Below are 23,476 nucleotides of genomic sequence, written 5' to 3' on the forward strand. Positions count from 1 at the left end.
TTTACCCAATTGTGAGAACTGCTACTTCGCTAAAAGTTTACCATCTGCTGGACATTGAAGTCATCTCCAAATATTATCCTAGTTAAGCCTCATAACAGTCCTGCAAGGTCATTACTATTATGCCCATTTTATGAATGAGGAACTGAGTCTTAGAGGTATGAAGTAATTTTAAGCTGGTGTGTAACAGAGCTGGGATTTGTGTTTGAATAACACAAAGTTGACACCTTTCATCCTTGTGCTGAACTGCCTCCCATCTAACCTATTCCAGGATCATTCAGTAGTCAGGCAGGACACAAAGAAAGCATGAGACATGACCCTCCCTTTCAAGAAGTTTACTGTCTGAGAAGAATGAAAGGAAGAACACATACTCACTGGTGGCCAAAGGAACATAAAATTAAGTGGAAAATTGTAAAGTAGAAAATTAGGGTAATTTAAGGTTTTTTTTTTCTTTTCAATAGTAAACTGAATATCATTGAATTAGGGGGTTTATTTTCTTTCCTATTAAATTACATGGTTGTTTTGCTGTGATTTGAACATAGTGTGAATCAGAAGCATCCTTCTGTTTGAGGCCCCAACATGAAAAATATTTTTATTGATATCAGTGTTATAATCTTTCAAGGAGATGCAATTTGTGCATCAACATATTCTGTTTTAGATATTCTATTTTGCCATTGGTCTCTAAACACCCAGGTTGGAGCAGAAATAATGTAACCTGTACCTAGTACCATACTGAATGGACGATTATTTTATCTTTTTCAGGGGCTAAGTGTAAACTAGAAAGACAAAAGGAACTGAAAGTTTAGAACGTCTTAGACAAGTACATTAGGCTAACCCTCCATTCCCAGCAGATATTTATGTTGCTAGGGAAATAAAAGCCAAAAAGACTCAGTTCTGATTGAAGAATCAATTTAGGAGATTGATATGGTTTGGCTCTGTGTCCCCACCCAAATCTCATCTTGAATTGTACTCTCATAATTTCCATGTGTTGAGGGACCCAGTGGGAGATAATTGAATCGTGGGGACGGTTTCCCCTGTACTGTTCTTGTGGTAGTGCCTAAGTCTCACGAGAGCTGATGGTTTTATAAGGGATTTCCTCTTTTGCTTCTCTCTCATCCTGTCTTGCCAATGCCATACTGTAAGAAGTACCTTTCACCTTCCTCCATGATTGTGAGGCCTCCCCAGCCACGTGGAATTGTGAGTCCATTAAACCTGCTTTTCTTCCCAGTCTCGGGTATGTATCAGCAGCATGAGAACAGACTAATACAGAAATACAGACGTATACATGGCCAAGGCCAAATCACTAAAACTGAGGGAGGCATTCTCTGTTTCCAACAGAAGGCTCCTTTGAGTATCCAAGTTTGCAGGCAAAGACAGATATGTGATTATGACAGGTGAATATGTACCCACTGTAGACCATCTTTTCTATGAAGATCGGAGTCTTTCTAGGGGAGGTGATATCCTCACCAGGTCTCAGCTCACTGTTTACTTGTGGTGGAAAATTCTGTTTTATTCAAAGGAAGAAATTAGACCATCCAGGATCCCATGTCTATCTAAATATCTGGTTTGCCATAAGCCACATAAGCCTCATCACCAAAATCTTTGGTCAGGACAAGATCCTCCAGAACTGTGCTAAGCCCTTTGTCCTTCCCAGGCCCCTATCACAGCATTTATCGTAATATACTTTAATTTTTTGTTTACTTCTCTGTGTTCCTACCAGAAAATGAGCTTCATAAAGTAAAGAACTGTCTCAATTTTGTTCACCATTATATCCTAGCACCTGGCTAGCACTTAGCTAGTCTGGAACAGAATAAGTGCTCAATAAATATTTGTTAGATGGATGGATGGATGGATAAATCAATGAACAAACAAATGAATTTAATATCATTAAACTCCAAAAGAACATAAGGAGTTGTGTAGCTCTTTGTGGCCATATAGTTTTCCAAACTGTCTGCTAATATACTATGGCTTTAGGAAACACCCGGTATAACTTCATTCCCATTGTGTATAGGACTTAACCAAGACTTCATTTGTTTTTCAAGAGTCAAGAACAAACTCTCAGGCTGTCATGGAATTGCAGCTGTGAAAGCATCTTCCTTGTGTCTCTTGTTTCTTTTGAGTGGCATGTGACTTTGAATTGGCCAGAGACAATTAGTAGGTCATAGGTTTTTATTATAAAATGGATTATAGAATATGAAATGAAAATGTACGTGGGCCATACAAAGGGGAAAATGAAATGGCAAGCTCCGTAAGACAAAGACAGATGACACAGAAGGATGAGTAAGAAGAAAAAAATTGCCTGGAGGCACTTTTCAGGGGAAGCATGTGTAAGGAAGGGCAGTCAAGTGGAAATAGGAAAAAAGGAGTAAAGTTTGTTGATGTCATTAGGAACCCGAGATGTCCACAGCTACTGAAAGGAAATGAAATGGAACCTCTGTAGGGAGCTGGGACGAGTTTCTGAGTGAAGCATTCTGCAGCATGCCTCCTCCCTTTTATACTCTGTCTTTGCCAGCTTCTTCTGAGGCCAGAAATAAACAAATTATTTTATTGTATTAAGCATCCACTGAGTCTCCAGTGGCACCATGGATGAATGAGTGAGTGTTAACTTTGGGTCCACTCATTTGAACTTCTCCTTGGGGAAAAGCAAGATATGAACCATTTTGAAATTTATTTTAGGACTTTCCACTGTCCCTAAGGAGATCCTGCCTCCTTAGTAACTAGTTGGGATGTTTCTTTCTTGTCTTTAACAAACAAAACAAATAACAACAAAAAGAACTAGAAGGCCCTGGATTGGAAAAAGTTGCTATGGCTGTAGTGGAGTGAGACCATTATTGAGTTATTTGCACTTCCTCCAATGTGCCATGGTCTTTCTAAAACATAGGTCTCCTCTTAACCCAGAACAATCTTTCAAAGGACCACCCTCCTGTCCTTTGGGATTCCTCCTCCCCAAATGGGAATATGTATTCTTCCTCAGTGATGTCTTAGAACCCTGTGCCTACCTCTGTTGTACCTCTTATCACATATTTACTTTTAGAGCCATGGCTTTTTTAAAAATATTAAACACATTTCCCAATATATTTGCTTATTATTGTTTCTTACATACAACTCTTCCTTCTAAATGCAGTTTCCTTTTTACAGGAATAAATAATTTAGCATGGAAGTCTATGCATGGGTTCATGACAGCTTTATGTGTAACAGCCAGAAAATGGAAACCAACAAATGTTTGCAGCGAATGGTTAAACAAAATGTGGCATGTCCATACCATGGAATACTCTACACAGCAATAAAAACAAACAAACAATTGATACATGCAACAAAGTAGATGAATCTCAAGGGCATTATGCTGAGTGAAAGAAGCCAGTTTTTAAAACGTCACATACTGAATGAGTCTGTTTATACAACATTCCTGAAACAACAAAATTATAGCAATGGAGAACAGATTAGTGGTTACCGGTGGTCAGGAATGGTTGGGAGGAGGGAGATGGGTAGGACTGCAAAGGGGTTGCACACGGGAAATCTTTGTGGTGACAACATTTTTTTATCTTGACTGTGGTAGTGGTTACTTGAATCTACGCTTGCAATGAAATGGAAGAACTATATATACATATTTTAACAATGTCAAATTCCTGGCTTTGACATTATACCATAATTCTGTGAGCTGTTAACTATTGGGAGAAACTGGGTGAAGGGTGTGCAGAATCTCTCTGGTCTTTACACAGCCTTTTGATGTCTTATGGAGACGTTTCCCCCAACCCCACCCAAGTCCTAAATGGACTTTCAAGAGTCCTAGCAGCTTCTCTGGACTGTTAGGAGAAGTATCTCCAGTACCTTCCCACAGGTAGGGCAGCTCTCCCAGGCTCTAGTAAAGGCTTTAGTCAGGAAGCTCGGATTTCGCTCTGGCCTAGGGCTATGTCTTGGATTATTAAATGAACATTAAAACTGCAGGCCCCAGTCCACAGGGCCCATATTCATAGGCACCTTCAGCGTCGGCTTCCACTTTCTATTATCCTTTTTGGCACCAAGAATTTCCTTTTCTTTCCATCTCAGCTATGCATCATATATTTCCTTGTGACATTTTATTCAGTACTCTTCATGTTTTTGGCCTCGTTGTGGTGGGGGTGGTGGCTAGGGGACAGGGAGGCTGTTTCTGTCAGGTCTTATTGTTAACTCCATCACACTGTTTATAATTGCCTGTTTGTGGTCATGTACTCCTCTCCCACCAGACTGTAAGGTTTTAGAAGGTGTTAGGGACCAGTTCAACCTTTTTTTTTTTTTTTGAGATGGAGTCTCGCTCTGTCACCAGGCTGGAGTGCAGTGGCACCGTCTTGGCTCACTGCAACCTCTGACTCCCTGGTTCAAGCGATTCTCCTGCCTCAGCCTCCCAAGTAGCTGGGATTACAGGCATGCGCCACCACGCCCAGCTAATTTTTGTATTTTTAGTAGAGATGGGGTTTCACCATGTTGGCCAGGATGATCTTGGTCTCCTGACCTTGTGATCCCAGCCTCCTAAAGTGCTGGGATTACAGGAGTGTGCCATTGCGCCCGGCCTGGTTCAAGCTTTTTCATCTGAGTTCTTACACATAGAAAGTGCTAATACATATGCATATATAATGAATGAATGAGTCAATCTCTACAGTTCCGTGGAAGAGAGCCCAAGTGTGATAGTTTTAAAGTAATATAGTTTTCAAGAATACAGACTATCTTTATTCACTTTAAAGATGTGTATCATTGTGGTGCTTTTTGTAGCATAGTTTCTTTAAATACAAGAACTGCATGTGGTCTATAGGTTGAATGTAACAGATTTAAAAAAAGGAACAGCAACTCCAAAGAGGGAAAAAAAAGGCATTTAAGTGTGATTCAAGAAGTATTTCCTGTCCTCCCTTTATGTGCTGTGCCATCCTTTGGGGATTTTAGAATTGGTGAAACAAACATTGATCGTTGAGGAGCTTGGCCTCTGGTATTGGTTCTCCAGCTATGTACTGCAGAGCTTAGTTCCACAGGGGACCTCTGGAGCTGAAGGGGGTTTAAGCCAGGGAGCAAGTGGTTATGTCTTTCAGCTCCTTCCCCCATCCCCCGTGTGGCACAGTTGAAGATGCTCTGGCTCTGCCCTCAGTCTTCCTGGATTTGATGATGATCCCCCTCTCTACCCCGACAAGCTGATTGGGCAGCTGCCTTCATTCTGCCTCAGGTTCATCAATCATAAAATGAAGATAATAAAGGTACCTACCTTATAGACTGTTGACAGTTGAGAAGATCTCTGAGCACAAGCAGAGTCTTTTGGACTTTGACAAAACCTAGGCACCTTTTCCTTCCTTTTTTTCTTTTTCTTTTTTTTTCCTGCAGATCTCACCATATAAAAATACAAATAATAGCATAAATTTTGATATATTATGAATTTTTCTTCAACAAAGTAATGGATTCATCACATATATAAGAATTATGCTGATTACAAAGTAATTACATGGTTAAAAAGTGATTTCGTACTACAATATAGGTAGTGTGACTGGGTAATTGAGCAGGGGTTTAAAGTTGCAGGATTGTGCCATCTTCTTTCTTTATGACTATATTGATAACTTTATTTAGAGATTGCATCAGAAATCCAAATTTGAGGTCACTGAGGACTAGAAGATCCTTGTAGACATTGAGCATAGTACTTTCCAGTCCTGACTATCCCATATAGGATGAAGAAAACTCCAAATTTTCTCTCTCCTCGGTAAGTCAGCTGAGTCCCTAGTGTGGAGAGGCCCCCTCCTTCAGGACCCCAGATGTGGGGCAATTGTGAGCCTAGGGCTAGAGCATGGCTCAGGCTGACTGACCTCCTTGCACTACTGGGGAATGTAGCCTGCCTGTCCTTTTAAGTTACAGCAGACTCTTACTTTTCCAAACAGGCACCTTTGGTTAAAGTGATTTACCCGGCTATGGGCTTCTCCACTGAGGCACTAGGGAGAGGAAATAAACAGGGCTAAGAGCCTTCACCAGACAACATCTAAAGTAACACTGAAAACCAACAGTCTCAAAGCCATCAGCCTCTTTTGACTGTTTTCCCGCCACCCTCCAAATGATCACAAGTGGAGGCCTTCTTTTACCATAGGAAGAAAGTGTGCCACTTCTCTGTGACTGACCCTGGCTGCTTGGAAATTCCTTGAGCGTCTCTCAAAGCTCGGCCTCTGAGGATGCATACCACATCTTATGGCTATACACAGCAGAACATGCAGCTCAGTGAGAAGTCAGCATGTATTTCCTTTTGAGCCACCTCTAAAGTCTGGCTCTATCTTAGAACTTCTGTGATTTTGGCGAAGCCACTTCCCTACCAGGGGCCTCACTTGCTTCATCTGAAAAATGAGGAGATTGTATGACATAATGTTTTAAAAAATTGTTTAAAACATTGGGGCATTTTCCACAGTACCTGTAAACACAACAATATATAAAATAGATAAAAGTAGAGTTGTTCCTTTTGAAGGAGGGTCTAGAGCCTGTACTCTTGTCCTCTGGAACCCCAAATCCTCTTATGTTCCTCTCTAAATAGCTCCAAAAAATCCCATGGATCCAGAGAATATAATTTGATAAATATGTCCTGGGCCTTGAGGGTCCACCCAGTTATGACATTCTAGGACTCAGTGAGCGGTCAAGAAAGGCACTGGGGTAGCCACTTGCTTCTCTTGCATTCAGCCTTTGCAGCTACTGGGCTGGCCGCTGGTCTTGTGAGTATGCGCATGCCTGTGTAACCTCACGCATCACTGAATTGGGGATGCAGGATGTGGCATGGCTGGGAGCTTCTTGGAAGGGCCTCCACATCCTGTGAATGTTGGGTCTCTACCTGCCAACTGCTGAGATGAACCAGTAATCCTTTCAGAGAGCACAGGCTTTTATCAATGAGGAGGATTCAAGGCTTATTTTTTCCTTCCTTCCAAATAACACTCCCACTGTTGAGGCTTAAATACCAAAACCTTATGGTTTGCAGAATCAGTGCCAAAAAGTCAATCCTCCGAGAAACTGCAAAGATAATAGCTCCTATTGACCAAATCGGGAGGAGAATAGCTTTTGAGGTTTGCCCTCCTAAAAGAGGTCAAGAAAGATAAGGGCTGGAGTTTTCTAAAACATGCTTCGTTTGCTCAAATTGGATAAAACCATATAAAAACACTTATGTTCTTAGAGCACTGGTGACCAATTCAGGAAAACCTCACAAAATGAAAAGATTGGCTTGGATTAGTGAGGCATGTGAAATGCAGTGTCTTTCTAAGAGCATGGTAAATGTGTTATTTCAAATACAGACAGTGACTTAGTAGCTAACCAAATACATCCATGCAGAGGATGGCCACTGTCTGCCTTACTAGACAAAGGAGAGGTATGAAAGCCCTTGAGTCTCTATGCTGGACAATGTACAGGAGCCTTTTGGTCCATTATTTAATCATTACCTCAGTCCTTTGAGATGGCTTTTATTGCTCCCATTTTATGGATGAGAAAATAGAAGTTAAATGATGTTCAGTAACTTTCTCATGGTCACAAAATTAATAAGTGTCAGACAGTAGTATTAAAATCTAGGTGTGTATTTCCATTAAATATTCTACTGTCCTCTAAATGGCACATACACATTTGCTATTACCATAATGCTTTTGGTGAAGAGAGGCGGCCAGGCTGGTGGTAAATATACTTGGAAATGTCTCATTTTTTTGCCAACGGTGAGGCGAATAGGAATCCATCAGTGGAAATCCTACAGGGTCAAAACTTGTGGCCATGTCTCTCTCTGAAGCCACTGGTGGCCGTGGAATTGATGGAGTTCAGCTGAGATGTGCTTGATTTTTCTCACTTAAACTTCAGTTTTCCTTTCAGTGAAGAAAAAAAGCTTATTAAACATCACTTTGTGAGGGGAGATTATTAATTTTCAACTTTCTACATAAAATAATCAGCCTTTATTTTTTAAAAATATGGCCTTGGAGGATATTTTTCAGGGAAGTTATTCATATTTTAAAATATTTTATCTGTTTTTATTATCATTTTATCTGAGAAGCTGAACACGTGGTTATCTAAAGGAATGGATCTTGAGGCTGAGAACAGAATTCCCCAGAATCAGCACAATCACTTAATGAGCTTGCGAATTGAAATTATCTTTGCTACAGCCCAAGAACTGGGTGGTAATTAGTGTCCAGGGACACGTGGGGAACAATTTCACTGTTAGCGGTGCCAAGAATCTATTCATTTGTCATCAGTCCCAAATTATATTCAATCAGCAATTCAACTCAGCTTGGAAAAACCAAGTGACATACAGCTAACTGTCTATAAAATTAACACTGTAAAATGAAACCTATATTTCTGGCAATTTCACTGTGAGCAGCAGTAAGATGAAGCTATGAAAATATTGCATGTAAATGCTGTCAATGTTCATCTTAATCCCACCACTTTCCAACCTATGCTTCCTTCCCTGAAATGCCGCCTTGGCTGCCAACCTTCTATTCCCAAGCTCCCTGAAGTCTGGGTGTTGGAGTGTTTGATGAGCCTTTTCATAGGTGAACCACAGCAGTCCATAATACTGCAAACAAGGGCTGTCATTATTGAAAGAGCCAAAGTGGGTGGCAGCAGCATGGGGCTCAGAGTGGAGTTGGGGTTGGAGTCATATGTGGAGGGCCCTGAAATGTAGACAATTAGCTCTTCCTGGGGAAAGCACCTGCACAAAATACCCATTCCCCAAACAAGGGCTTGATAACAGAAGCACTGCTTTCTACTATGGCTTTGTACTAAGCATTTCTCCTACTTGGGTAAAATTTTCTTTTTGTTTTCATATTTTGGAATTAAGATCCCTGCCATACTGCCTATCTGACATCTGGTCCCCTTAAAAGAGTCTATGCTATTTTTGGCTCAGGACGTTGGAGGAAACCAGGGCCATTGTAGGTGGGGAGGGTATGTGTAGTTCGTCTACTTCTTTCCCACCTGCTTCTAGGACTGGGAAAGAGGTAAGCCAAGGAGGTCTGCACAAACCAAACAATCCTTTTGTCTCTGCTGTGGCAGGGAGATAAACTAGAAGTATACCTTTGCAAGGTCTTGGTGGGTCAGCATCCTGTTCTTGTTCAAGCTTAGTCAGTGACGATGACATGTGGCCATTTGGCAGACAGTCACCATCAGTAAATATGGAAATACAAAAAAATGTGCTTATCTCTGTGAAAAGGTGAGGCCAGAGGTAGGGTGAAAAAAAAAGCCGGGTTTCACAGGCTTGAGTACTGGTCAGCATGGGTTGCCAGAAGGTGTGGAGTGCTAGTGTCAAAGAGACCTGGGTTTGAATTGCAATTCTTCCACTTAATAAAGTTCATCCTGCATTCTATCTCAGATCAATTTTTAGTGGCTACCTAGAGCACTGTGCTTAAAGGACTCTGCGACAGATCCCAGGCTTAACAGGCAAACAGAGCCATAATTGATTAAAGATGCCTACACTGGATTGAAGTAGGAGGGGCTGACAACTTGTATGCCTTATAGCTAATGACCCTGGGTCCTCTAAGGTCCTGTCCAGCCCTAATATTCTCTAATAATGTTCTGAGTGTGTGTGTGTGTGTGTGTGTGTGTCTGTGTCTGTGTGTGTAGACATAGCCTAAGGGGAGGTTAGTATAACCCCATTACAATATATTAGTAGCATGGCTTAAATTTTCAAAAAACAAGAACAACAACAAACATTATTTGTATATTACAGTCTATTATTAAAGAGTTTTAACAGCCCGTAAGTACTTCTAACAGTCCATAAGTACTTCATAGTGTATTATGTCCTTTAGATTATTGATTTGTATGTTTGCTTTAATTCATGATGGCTTTGAAAATTATCTTTAAAGTTATTTACCACAAATGACTCTCTGTATTCAAATACTTAGCTTTCATTTGTCTTGACCTAAAGTTCCAATGTAGAGAAACGAATTTCTCTATTCACAGAAATGGTAACAATTCCAAACACGAGCAGTGAAATTAGTTATAGGAGCAATGTTGTTCTTCCATAGGAAGGCTATTAAATTCGTTAGTCTAAGGCTGGTCTTTCAACAAGAAAAGGAGTTTATGTTTGATTATGTGTGGTCATTTCTGCAGATGTTTTCTTGTTAATGTAGTATTTTAGGGGCGAGGTGTAGTTTGCCCTTGTTCTTTTTTTTTTTGGCAATTTCCATTTTTATTTTAGATTCAGAGGGTACATGTACAGGCTTGTTATGAGAGTATATTGCATGATCCTGAGGTTTGAGCTTCCACTGATCCCATCACCCAGATAGTGAACATACTACCCAATAGGTAGTTTTTCAACCCTTGCCCCACTCCCTCTATCCTTTTGTAATTCTAGTGCCTGTTGCTCCTATCCATGGTATCCATGATTTTGCTCCCACTTATAAGAGAACACATGATATTTGGTTTTCTGCTTCTCTGTTAATTCACTTAGGCTAATGGCCTCTATCTGCATCAATGTTGCTACAAAGGACATTATTTCATTATTTTTATGGTTACATAGTATTCCATGGTATATAAGTATCACATTCTCTGTATCCAGTCCCCTGTTGATGGGCACCTAGGTTGATTCCATGTCTTCGCTATTATGAATAGTGCTGTGATGAACATATGAGTGCAGGTGTCTTTTTGGTAGAATAATTTATTTTCTTTGGGGTATATACCTTGTAATGTGATTGCTGGGTTGAGTGGTAGTTCTATTTTTAGCTCTTTGAGAGATCTCCAAACTGTTTTCCACAGTGGCGGAACTAATTTACATTCCCCCAACAGTGTATTAGCATTCCATTTTCTCCTCATCCTTGCAAGCATCTGTTATTTTTTGACTTTTTTTGTTTTTTTTTTTTGAGATGGAGTCTCACTATGTCAGCCAGGCTGGATTTCAGTGGCACCATCTCAGCTCACTGCAACCTCCGCCTCTCGGGTTCAAGCGATTCTCCTGCCTCAGCCTCCTGAGTAGCTGGGATTACAGGTGCATGCCACCATGCAGGGCTAATTTTTGTATTTTTAGTAGAGACGGGGTTTCACCATGTTGGTCAGGCTGGTCTCGAACTCCTGACCTTGTGATCCACCTGCCTCGGCCTCCCAAAGTGCTGGGATTACAGGCGTAAGCCACCACGCCCAGCATGACTTTTTAATAATAGCCATTCTGACTGGTATGAGATGGCATCTCATTGTGGTTTTGATTTGCATTTCTCTGATGGTAAGTGATGTTGAGAGGGTTAATGTAATATTTTACATTTTAATTTTCAAGCCAGTGTTTTGAAGTAAAAATCTTCAAATCTGGCCCATAGATTGTTCATTTGGATGGCATCTAAAATGCAGGCACCTCTACTGGCATCTAGAGCCACCATTACAGTCTAATAAGCTATGGGATTGCCGTGGTCTCTCTCCAAAGGCAGGCCCTTTGGAAATCTCCTGTAATGCTTCTAACGGCCCATAAGTTACTATATTTAATATTGTCCTTGTCTTTCTCCCTTCCCTTCTTTTTCTTTTCAGAAACAGAACTGTCAGTCAGTGCTGAATTGGTGCCTACCTCATCATGGAACATTTCAAGTGAACTCAACAAAGGTACACAGTGGGGGCACACAGGGGAGGCGAGGAAAGAGGCGTGAAACTCTGTTTTTAATCCTGGCATGACCTTTGAAATCAACTGTTTTTCAGATCACTGCAAGGAGATGGGGACCAAAATAAATCCCCAGCTTACTTTGTGATCATTTAACATTGAATTACTTGGGATTCTATTATTTCTGGAGAGTTTCTTTCCCCCCCTCATTCCTTTTTCTTCTTCCTCTAAAATGTTCCACATGGTAAAAATGCTTCAAGATGTGAAATAGGGTCGTTTCTGACCTTTCTGACACTACATCTAGTGGATCTTATTTAGGGGATTTGATTCAGCCCAAGCCAGGATTGATCAGAGCTGTTTGCTCGGTGACCTTTCATGATGAGCATTTGATGTGCTTGCAGGGTTCAGGACCGAGTATCTGGAATGTTTGTAATTGCCTGTGCATAAGGATGGCAGCTTCCTCTGCACGTGGGGAACAGGTTTCTGCTAGGAGATTGTTGTTTAGCATTAATTAAGCCCCACCATATGTTAAGCATTGGGTATTTTATAAAGACCCTATGTCCTGGAGTGGTACATCAGGACACATTCAAAACCCCTGCAGTCTGGCTCAATCTACCTTTCTAGCCTTAGTTATCTTTATTCCCCTTTATGCATTTCCAGCCAAATTTCCATTTCTTCTTATACATCCTGTGCTTTTCTGCCTCTCTGCTTTCATCTTTTCACCTGGATTGCCTTTCCTTCTTTGCCAATACCCATTCTCCCCCTTTTGCAAGGCAACAAATTACTTCTCCTTCAAGACCAAGCATAAAATTTACGTTATCCAGTCTTGTCTAATCCCTCCAGCTGGAAGTGGCCTTTCCCTCTTTGAAACTCCCATAGCTCCCTTCTCTGTTCTTCTCTTCACATTTTCTATATGATATTATGGTGATTTATATACTTATCTCACCCTTAAGCTTAGAAGTTCCTTGTAGATAGGGTTTCTATCTTACTTTTTTTTTTTTGGTCTCCATCACAAAATCTAGCACAAACTCTTATTTGTAGGAAATTCTCAATAAATGTGTGTGGAATGATGAGTCACATCTTACCTGGTGAGAAGCCATAGCCATACATATGTGTGCAAATTCATTCAGCAAACTTACTGAGTTTCTACTTTAGTTCAGGCATGATTCAAGGTTCTGAGATTACAGTGGTAAAGGGAGCTCAAAAGTCATTGTCATAAATGGTCTTTCATGATTAGCTCTCTGTTGTCTGCTGATATGGTTTGGTTGTGTCCCCACCCAAATCTCATCTTGAATTGTAGTTCCCATAATCCCCATGTGTTGTGAGAGGGACCAGGTGGAGATAATTGAATCATGAGGGTGGTTTCCCCCATCCTGTTCTCATAATAATGAGTTAGTTCTCATGAGATCTGATGGTTTTATAAGGGGCTTCCTCCTTCGCTGGGCACTCATTCTCTCCCCTGCCACCCTGTGAAGAGGTGCCTTCTGCCATGATTGTAAGTTTCCTGAGACCTCCCCAGCCATGTAGAACTGTGAGTCAATTAAACCTCTTTCCTTTATAAATTACCCAGTCTCAGGCAGTTCTTTATAGCAGCATGAGAACAAACTAATACATCCACTAATACATTCACTGTAAGTTGTATTTCCTCTCTGAGAAGAGATAAGTTTATTTTATAAAACAGCAATGGGTGAAGTTATTTTGCTGGTTATACTTTACTAGGCACTTTAGGATGGTGGAATGAAGTGAGATGTCTTTTCACCTTAAATCAAAGGACATTTAGAATATTTTTTTCTATTGTCAAATTTGACCCGACATTATTTTTCTATTAAGTATTAAATCAGGCACTCCATGTTACTCCTCTCCACCTCCAGCACAAACCACAACGCTTAGAAAGCAGATTTTCAACAAATATTTATAGAATATGTTTAATGGAAAAGAAGAAATAAAAGACCCTGAACATTAACTTAGTACCTGCTCTGTGCAGGCACTGTGCTGGGTGCTTTTATGTGAACTTATTCTGCAAGTTCCTTATGGTGCCAACAGAAAAATTATATCATTGCACACTGCATGTTATTGATCAGATTCCAGTTATGGCAATAGAAAAGCATCAATGTGTGCTAAGAAAGGCAGCAGAGCCAGCAGTCTGGAACCCAGCCTACCAGACTTGGAATTTCTACCAGACCAGCACTGTAATTGGTAGTAGTTGCCCATCAAGAAAGAAGTAGTGTCGATAGTATGAACCTGTTGGCCAAAGGGAAGGATCAAGGCAGGCCCCAGAGTCCTTTGTTTGTTCCACACAGACTTCCAGAGAGTATGGATGGCTTTCTGAAGGTGTGAGGATGCTTGGCATCATCTTTCTCTAGAAGGTAATTAGTGTATATTCTTTAATTTCCATTTTGAATGAGAGAGGAAGATCATTCGTTGATCAAAACCTTATTGATTCCTACTCTGGTCTAGGAACTCTATGAAAATTAGGATATAAAGACAAACCAGACAAAGGCGCCTGCCCTCCATGAACTCAGAGACTATTTGGAAAGACTGATGGCTAAATGCATAATCAAAGCCTTCTGGTCAATTTGGTAGATTGAGCTTTCAAGAGACACTTCTTCCAATCACAGAGAGATACTAGTGAAATATACAATGAAGAAAATAATCCATTGCCAGGCTGGTACACAAAGAGGTGAAATCCCTAGGCTCCAGAAATGAAAAACAAGTTCAATCCTAGAACAATGATCTGTGAGGAGGAATTAAGCAAAAGAGTCCATGATAATTTGAAAACTATGTGTACTCCCGAGGGCCTGGAGTTTTAGTATCCCATGGGGATAAGATTTGGAGCCACAGGAAACAAACTCCCTGCATTAGGATATGAATGAAGAATGACTGGCCTAAGTATGAAATAAGGAATATTCTGCTGAGGATGTGATACAGAAATCTATCAAGCACCTTGGGCCATTGGGATCACCCATGAGAAATCAAAACCTCAGCCTGTACTACATGTGGGAATGGGATTGGGATTCTTCTCAGGTATTGCACAAGCCACAAACTAAGAAGGTAACATAAAAACTTGACCTGGAATTGATTAAACTAGGAGACACTGACAGCAGCAAACCTAAAACCAGCTCTTAAAAATGTCACGGCATCCTCATGCATGAGGGTTTTCCACCAAAGACAAAATTTTAAAAATGAAAACCACAAAACAACAATGGCAAACTCCTGCTGATGTTGAGCTTACTTTAAAAAATTATAATGCCTACAAGAGAGGGGAAGAAAGCCACCATTAGTAAGAGTCAGCAGACAAAACACATAGAAAAGTTCATACCTTAGAAACTAAACACAGTGGACCAATTTGAGACAGTATATATGTTTAAAATGTTTCATGGTGAAAAAGTAGAAACCATGAGGCAAGTGCAAGATAATATGACAAAAAAGGCATATTTCAAAAGAACTAAATCAAAATTCTATAATTGAAAAATAGAGCTATGGAAATTAGAAGTTTATCAAATGGGCTTAAAGTGATACACTCAGGTCAAGAATAGCAGTGATCTGGGAGATAGATTTGAGATAATATGGTGGTTTAGAAAATGGACTTGAGCCAGGGTGACTGACTAGGTTTGAATCTTGACTCCACTATGTGTTTCCTGTGTGGCTTTTAGCAAGCCTCTCAACCTATCTGCTTTGGTCTTCTCATTTGTAAGATGAGGTAAGAAAAGCACCTACTGCATAGGGCTGTTGTGAAAATTCACCTGGCCAGCAAATCTGATAAATTCATTGGAGAGTAAGAAGTGATAGCTGTTTTGGGTTAATATGGTTATTACTTTGGGCTTGATATTAAAATATCGTGGGTACTTCAACAGTCTGGTAAGGCAGGCATATTTTAGGGTTGGGGTAGATATCTTAGATTCTGATAAATCATCCCTTTCTGGCCTTCCACACTTTAGTGTTCATTCATACAAGTGACATACTTCTTAGCTTGGCAACACAAGATTCTCCATGGTCTTACCCCTACTGACTCTTCTTATCTTACCTCCAGTCCCCATACTCAATATTCAGTTTATTTCAATAACCTGCCTCCGATGCCCTAAACATGCCATTCTCTTTCCAGCCTCTGTACCTTTGTTCATGCAGCTTCCTCTGACTGGGTTTGTTCTTCACTTGGCTAACTCCTCTTTTACTTAAGCACACCTTAAACATTCCCTCCCTCCCCTTTTCCCCACAGTGCCCCTAATGGACATACTTCTGAATAACACAGGCAGTATTCCTTCCTTGTTGGAACCTCCTGGAGGAACAGACAGATGATTAACAAATCCTTCCATCAACCCCTTTAATCATACCATCAACAGTGCTCCAAATTATGGGGTACCATATTAGCTTATATCTATCTTGATCAGAATCCTTACCTTGATGTATTGAAATTATCTATTTCATGCCTGCCTCTTTAAAGTTAGGGTTTGCCTTATCTATTGCCTAACACCATGCAGTAGGTAACATGTAGTAGGAAACACGGCATTAAATTATTTGGGTTCAAATCCCAGTTATGGTGTGTAAATGCCTACCAGGCGTGAGGCACTTGCTAAGCAGGTTGCACGCATCATTTGAATTCATACCACCCTTTGCAATAGAACAGATAGGCAACTGAGGCTCATTTGGGCTAAAGGATTTGATGGAGGGGAAGTGCCAGGATTCCCACCAAGGCCTTAGGGCCAGGTCCAAGGACCATGTCCGTTGTGACAACTGAGTGCATTCATATCCCCTCCTGTTGTGGGGCAAGTTCCCTCAAGTGGAGAAGCAGTAAAATACAATCCATCTCTAGGTGGGCTTTAATGCCTTCTTCTTCACCCAGCTGCTCTGTTCCACCTGTCAGTCCCACTGTGGCTCCCCAGCCACACTCAGGTCCCAGTGTTCTGTTAAATGAGTCCAGTCATTGGGATTAACCAGTTACCTGTCTATCCTTTCCAACAGGAAATGAAATTTAAAAGAGACAAGGCCACCCTGGAAGAGCCGCTGAAAGCTACTATTGATGGGTCATGGGGGTAATTTCTGAAACAACTGCTTCAGAACCAAATACTGCCTAAAATAAATGGATCTACAGGAGCTCAACCTCAGCTTCCCCATGAGAGTGTTGGGGTGGGTGTGATAAGGGCCTCTTTCCCCTTCTACCATACTCAGTCACAAGAGGTCTCAGAGGTTCTCTATAGGAAGCCAAATGTTTCTTTTGGAGAAGGGGCTGGAAATTGCTCCCATAGGCAGCAGAAAGGGAGGGAACCTACTACTTAAAAAAAAAAAATACTGAGGCCTGTTTCCAACTGCAAATAGTTCTCTTTGCTGACAGACTATATATATATATTTTTTTGTCCTGGTTTGCCTTTTTAAATGGCTTTCTTTACCAGGTTGAAGCTTTAGTAGGCAAGTGTGCAGTGTGGGTCTTATAAACATGGGCTCTAAAGTTACTATGACTCTGAGCTTCCTTTTGCTCACCTGTGGATGGAGGTCTATGTATCTATTACTGTATTAGTCCATTTTCATGCTACAGATAAAGACATACGTGAGACTGGGAAGAAAAAGAGGTTTAATGGACTCACATTCCCACATGGCTGAGGAGGCCTCACAATCATGGCAGAAGGCAAGGAGGAACAAGTCAAGTCCTACATGGATGGTGGTAGGCAAAGAGAGAGCTTGTGCCGAGAAACTCCTGTTTTTAAAACCATCAGATCTCATGAGACTCATTCACTATCACGAGAACAACACAAGAAAGACCTGCCCCCATAATTTAATCAGCTCCCACCAGGTTCCTCCCACATCACATAGGAACTGGGGGAGACACAATTCAAGATGAGATTTGGGTTGAGACAGAGTCAAACCGTATCAGTTACCTAAGGTGGTTTTCCTAGTCAACTAGCATGTCCGTGGGTTTCATGCCCATGTTGTGATAGGATAGCTGCTTGCTCAGTCGCAACAGACAGATACATCCTAGACTCAGCCCCCTGGCCTGTCCCTTCCCTCGAAGCTTCACCATCAAGGCCTAGGACCAGGTTCTCTAGCTCAGGAGTGGTTACTCCCTCTTGTCCCCACTCTGTTACTTGATTTGTCCTTGGCACATGGTCTATTTCAATGGTATTGACTGGCCTATAGCTTAGAGCTTGATGCTTGGCTAGTCAGAATGGGGTGACCGAGTCATTTTCTTGTGCTTTAATTGTATATATTTGGAGCTATGGGTTGAAGGTGGTAATGTAAGGATAGACTGGATCTTGCCTTGGCTCTTGGCACGTGGCAAGCTGATGAACAGTCTTCCTAGGACTGGGGTGTCTGAGGGCTTATCCAGCCTTGTGTTTCATCTTCAAAACTGGTAGCTGGTTGGGGTGGTAAGCAACATCTTTCTAATATTGATAGCACCATTTTCTTTAAAGGTTGTCACCTTGCCATTATCAACTACTAAAACACTTAGAGCCTCTCTAACCTCATATGGAAAATAGAGGAGTGATATGTACTTGAAAGGGCTGGTGTATGAATTAAAGTATAAATCTCATCACAGTCTCTAGCATATATAGGTGCTCACTACCGGTTCTCTTGACCGCACCCTCCCCACCAACTCCCTTCTCTTTCCCAAGGGGAGGGCAGTATGATTTGAGGAAACAGCACTTTAACAAGGAAGCTAGGTTCTAGTTCCAGCTCAGCTCCATCACCAGGTCAATGACCTATTTAAGCTCTGGGCCTCGGGGTTTTCACCTGTTGAAAGGGAGGCATCAATCCTTGTTCTGGCTGCATTACCCATTTTGAGACTCCAGTGCTGCGTGACCCAGGATAGTAGCCACTACCCACCTGTGTCTATTGAGAATGTGAAATGTGGACAGTCCAAAGTGAGGGGTAGCATCAGTGTAAAACACACTGGATCTCAAGGCCTTAATATAAAAAAGAAAATATCTTACTAATAATTTTTACATTGATTACATGTTGAAATATTTTCATATATTGAATTAGTAAAATACATTAAAATTAGTTTATAGTACCTGATCCCTTTTAATGTGGCTACTAGACAGTTTAAAATTACACTTCTCACTTACATTTGTGGTTCACAGTATATTTCTATTAGATAATGCTGCTCTCAGGAAACAATCGCTGGAACCTTAGGTAAATGTAACCTGTGTTTCCTCCTTGCAGCATAAAGAAATGCTTTCATATCCATTCCAGCTTTAAAATTCTAGGAACTACTTTTTATAAAAAGAAATGTTTCTAAACACTGATTTTGTTCGTGTGTGTGTATATAATGCTTTATGTACCCTAGAACTTAAAATATAATAAATATATATATAAAAATAAAGATTTTATGTGTAAGTGATTATCATTACTGATTATAGTCTGATCACTATTATGACTAGATTACAAATTGACCACTAATATGATTAGAGACAAGCAATATCTGGAGTAATTTCTCATCTGTGGAGAAAAATATTGTGGGTTAAAAGCCGAAAAACACATAGGGATTTTTTTTTTTTTCTTTTGAGACAAGATCTTATTCTGTCGCCCAGGCTGGAGTCCAGTGATGTGATCATGGCTCATTGCAGCCTCCATCTCTCAGTCTCAAGCAATCCTCCCACTTCAGCCTCCCAAGTCACTGGGACCACAGGTGCACCTCACCATGTCCAGCTAATTTTTGTATTTAGAGACGGGGTTTCACCATGTTTGCGAGGCTTGTCTTGAACTTTTAGGCTCGAGCAATCTGCCCCGTCGGCCCCCCAAAGTGCTGGGATTACAAGCATGAGCCACCACACTCAGCCAGGAACACCTTCCTGATAGGAGAGCAGGGATTTGGGTATATGCGGGGAGCTTCTTGCCTGCTGTATATCTCCTGTATCCCTTTGCTGGCAACCAGCTCGTATTCCCTTTGCTTACACCCAGCATAGAAGCATGCAACATGAAAATCAGTTCCCTTCAACCAAGCAGCTCTCTCTCTCTCAGTCCTCTTTGACAAGTCTATTCACTTTAGGGAAAGACATCGACAAGATGAGGGATATGGAATTCTATCCGGAAATAGAGGGAAAATGACCCTTTATGGTCCATCTTGATTCTTCAAAACCTGCTCAAAGGGGAGAGATTTGCCATCAGCCCCCCTGCCATCAGTGGAGTAGAAAGGGTCTTCCTCAGCATGCAGGGGTCTTTCCAGCCGGTTATTCCAGCTCTTGGCACCCAAGCCCTCCCATCATTCCTCATCTCCCCATCTGTGCTGTTAGTGGGGCATTCAGCCTAGAGGAACGAGGCCCTGGGGGTGCTCCGCAGATGGCTGTGTGAGCAGCATAGAACCCCACCTCCAACCTCCCAGCAACCGCTGCCCCAGCCCAGGCAGGTGAGCAACGGAGCAAGCTTGGAAGTGTTTGTGCTCCTGTTTTTACCATTTAGAATGAGGAGAGAGCTTATCTACCTTCTGTCTTGAGTCTCAGATTCCTTACTCTCTTGGTACTATTTTCAGTAATTCCTGGCTAAGACAAGGCACATTTTTGGACTCATAAATAATAAGGCAGTCACAGAGAAAGAGTGTCTGGCTTTTTCCCAGGCTGTTTTTTCCTTGCCTATGTGTCTTTTAGTTTGGATTTAAGCCTATCTCCTCCTGTTGCACCCACTTCCAGAAACCTATGGACTGGGGTCCTGCTCGCAGGGATCATGGAAGTCTTTCCTAGCCTTGGGCCCACAACTTTGGTTAACCTTATCTAAAGACTTGCTGGGACTTTCGGACTTAAAAGGTCTGCTTGGCTAAAGGGAGGGGAAACAGAGATTATACAAAGTGCTTTACCATGGGGCTCCTCCCTCAGTTTCCTGCTTCTCCTTCTCCATCTTTGCTTGTTGTGCTCTAAAACCAAACTGTTCATTATTCGTCATCCTATTTCAAGCATCTGTGCAAATCTTACTATATGCTCTGATGAGAACACCCTCCCCCAACCTTTTGTCGTTGTTAAAGACCCAGCTCACACTTCACCACTTCCAAGAAGCCTTTCCTGACTCCACCTTCTCCCACTGGTGATCACACCTTGTTCCTCCACATACCAGGTGATGCTTGTTTGCATGTATGTTCTTCCTCTTCTCCCCATTCTTCTTCTTTCCTTATGCAAGAAATTTTATTGAAGATCTTCGTCATTTCAAGCAACGCCCTCATGTGTCTCCCATTCAAACAGAGGTTGACCAGGAAAAGCAGTATGGAGAGGGCTTTGAGAGAGAAAAGAGCAGCATGTCAAGCTGTGAACTTCTTGAGATCAGAAGTCATGTCTTCTTTATGCATCCTTATCTCTCCAACATCTCGTGCAGTTGTTTGAATAAAGAGAGAAATGAATGAGTGGTGAAAATCAGAATATGGGAGCCGAAAGGTACTTTAGAGTAGCTGTCCTCAAGCTTTGGTGGGTGTTAGAATCACTTGGAGAGACCCGGGTTCGTTGAATCAGGCTAGACCCTATTCCCCTCCATTTTTACCATCTTCCAGGTGACTCTGATGCCCACTAAAGTTTAAGGACCAGTGATAGAGCAGTAATTCTTAACCTCAGCTGTAATTGGTATCACCTGGGGAATTTTAAAAATTAGGAATGCCTGGGTCTGTTCTCCTCCTCCCCGCCTTCTTATTTTATTGGTCTGGTGTATAGCCTGTGATTTGAGAGGTTTAAAAGTTCTCCAGGTGATTCTAGTGTGCAACAAAGTTTGAGAATCACTGCTTTAGAGTTCTTCTAGGCTAACCTGCTCTGTAGTTCGACTCTTCATAATATTCTAACAAGTGATTAATACAAGTATAGGTGCTTGGCACTTCGTCAATTTCTGTCCTCAATTTTCTGAGGTAATGTAGGCAAGACTTGGGCTTGGAGTGAGAAGTCCTTGGTTTATATTTAAGCTCTGTGGCTAACTCCAGATTCTTGAACATTAAGATCTGGATTTTTTTCACCTTCTGTAAAATGGGGAGAATACCAGCCTTCAAGGGCTGTTGTAAGTACAGAATGTAATGACACATGTGAGACGGCTGAGCGCAAGCCCCGGAACTCATAAAATACAGAGAAGGGTAGATTGATAGTGATATCGATATATTTTTAAAATATCTGAATGTGTTGGCATAACTCCATTGCTTGTTCCTTATGGACATCGGGAGTAACACCTCCCTTTCTCATGAAATAATACCAATTATTAATAGCTACCGTCTATTGAGGGCTTATGATATGCCAAGAACCATGTTAAGTGATTTACATGGATTGTCACATTTAATCTTCATAATAATTCTGAGATACTGTAACAGATTTACAGATGAAAAACTGAGCCTTAGAGAAAGGTCATATTTTGAATAGTGACATCCTGCCTGCAAAAGATGTGTCCATGTCCTAAACTCTGGAACCTGTGAATTTTTCTTTATTTGGAAAAGGGGTTTTGCACATGTAATTAAATTAAGGATCTTGAGATGAGATTATCTGGCATTATCCCCAGAAGCCTAAATGCCTACAAGTGTCCTTATAAGACAGAGACAGAGGGAGTTTTTAGATGGACCCACAGAGGAGAAAGCAATGTGAAAATGAAAGCAGAGATCACAGTGATGCAGCCACAAGCTCAAGAATGCCAGGGCCCTCAGAAACTAAGAGACAAGGAATGAATTCCACTCCAGGGCCCCCAGAAAGAGTGTGGCTCTGCTGGATTTTGTACTTCTAGCCTCCAGAAATGTGAAAGAATGAATTGCTGATGCTTTAAGCCACTAAGTTTGTGATAATTTGTTAAAGTAACATCAGGAAACTAAGAGAGATTTAAGCAACTTGCCGTAAGTCACAAAGCAGTGAACCCAGAATTCAAACCCATGTTCTTAACCAATATATTATATTGCCTTTAAGCTGAATTGAACTTTGTAATAAAATGTCTTAGATTCATTTATTCAACAAATGTTTATTCAGTGCCTACCATGGACAAGGCCTGTACTGGCTGAAGATACAAAAATGAAAAAGGCAGAAACATTCTTCCCTTTGGATACTCTAAAATTTAGTGGAAGAGAAAAACTTTAGACAAGTATTTTCACATACACAGAATTCCAGTAGTGATAGGTGCTGCAAAGGAGATGAATGAAAAAAATAAGACTTATCCTGGAATATAGGATCAGATCCATCCTAGGTAGGCCCAGCTAATAGCTGAGGTAGAGGTCAGCTCTTCATTCCCTGTGGCCTGTTTACTGAGGGTTTGAGGGCTTACAGCTCCACTTTAGCCCTCCTGAGCTTGCAGAATCTTGGTCCACAAACAGATTATTTGGGGATAAAGACCCACAAAAGAAGAAAGGCAGTAAAGAATTCAGCAGACAGCGAGCTCTGCAACCCGTTGCAGACATTATTATGAGGCAGTGGAGTGTGTGAAAACTTTTAGACAAACTTCGAAAATGTTGCGTTCCAGTACCAAGCAAGATTTCCTGTAGGGTCATGAGAAGCTCACTAATCATCTCTTTAGTTCCAAGCTATATTACTTCAGGGAAGTTTCTGTCAAGGCTTCACTTTAGTATCTCTTTGTCTGGGTTTATTCTATCAAATGCTTATTTGCTTAAAAAAAAAAAAAATGCCCCAAGCCTTAGCTGGTCTAGCAGCTTAGGAAGTTCAAATCCCCACATACCTCAGAGGCCTCCTAGCCTCTGCCCCAACTGCTGCAAATAACTTATTTTCTGACCATTTTCAGCAAATGATTTCATTATCTGTGGGCCCCAAATCAGACCAAACAAACTCTGGCCATTGGACTATGGTTGCATAGAATTAAAACTGACCTACAAGATTTTTCCGTCCATGGTCTTTACTTGTCTTCTGAACTCAGAGACCTGAATTCTTCCCAAAGATCCTTCCTAGGACTCTAATTTCAACCCCAATGTCCTCAATAGTTACATTCACTTATACATTCAACAGGTATTTATTGAGTGCCAGCCATGTGGCAGGCACTGTGCTGATACAGAGGTGAAAATACAAAATTCCTCTC

At 41.2% G+C, this 23,476-nt stretch overlaps 1 protein-coding gene across 1 annotated transcript in view; it reads left to right on the forward strand.

Moving 5' to 3' along the window:
• The window catches only part of ROR1 (receptor tyrosine kinase like orphan receptor 1), a 416,741-nt gene that overhangs the window by 228,446 nt on the left and 164,819 nt on the right, over window positions 1–23,476 (forward strand). The window contains exon 2 of the mRNA XM_003265179.3: window positions 11,458–11,529. Within this exon, the coding sequence (XP_003265227.2) occupies window positions 11,458–11,529 (72 nt within the window). The remainder of the gene's footprint in view (window positions 1–11,457; window positions 11,530–23,476) is intronic.

This window comes from Nomascus leucogenys, chromosome 5, assembly GCF_006542625.1.
Source record: "Nomascus leucogenys isolate Asia chromosome 5, Asia_NLE_v1, whole genome shotgun sequence".
Classification (NCBI taxonomy): Eukaryota; Metazoa; Chordata; class Mammalia; order Primates; family Hylobatidae; genus Nomascus; species Nomascus leucogenys.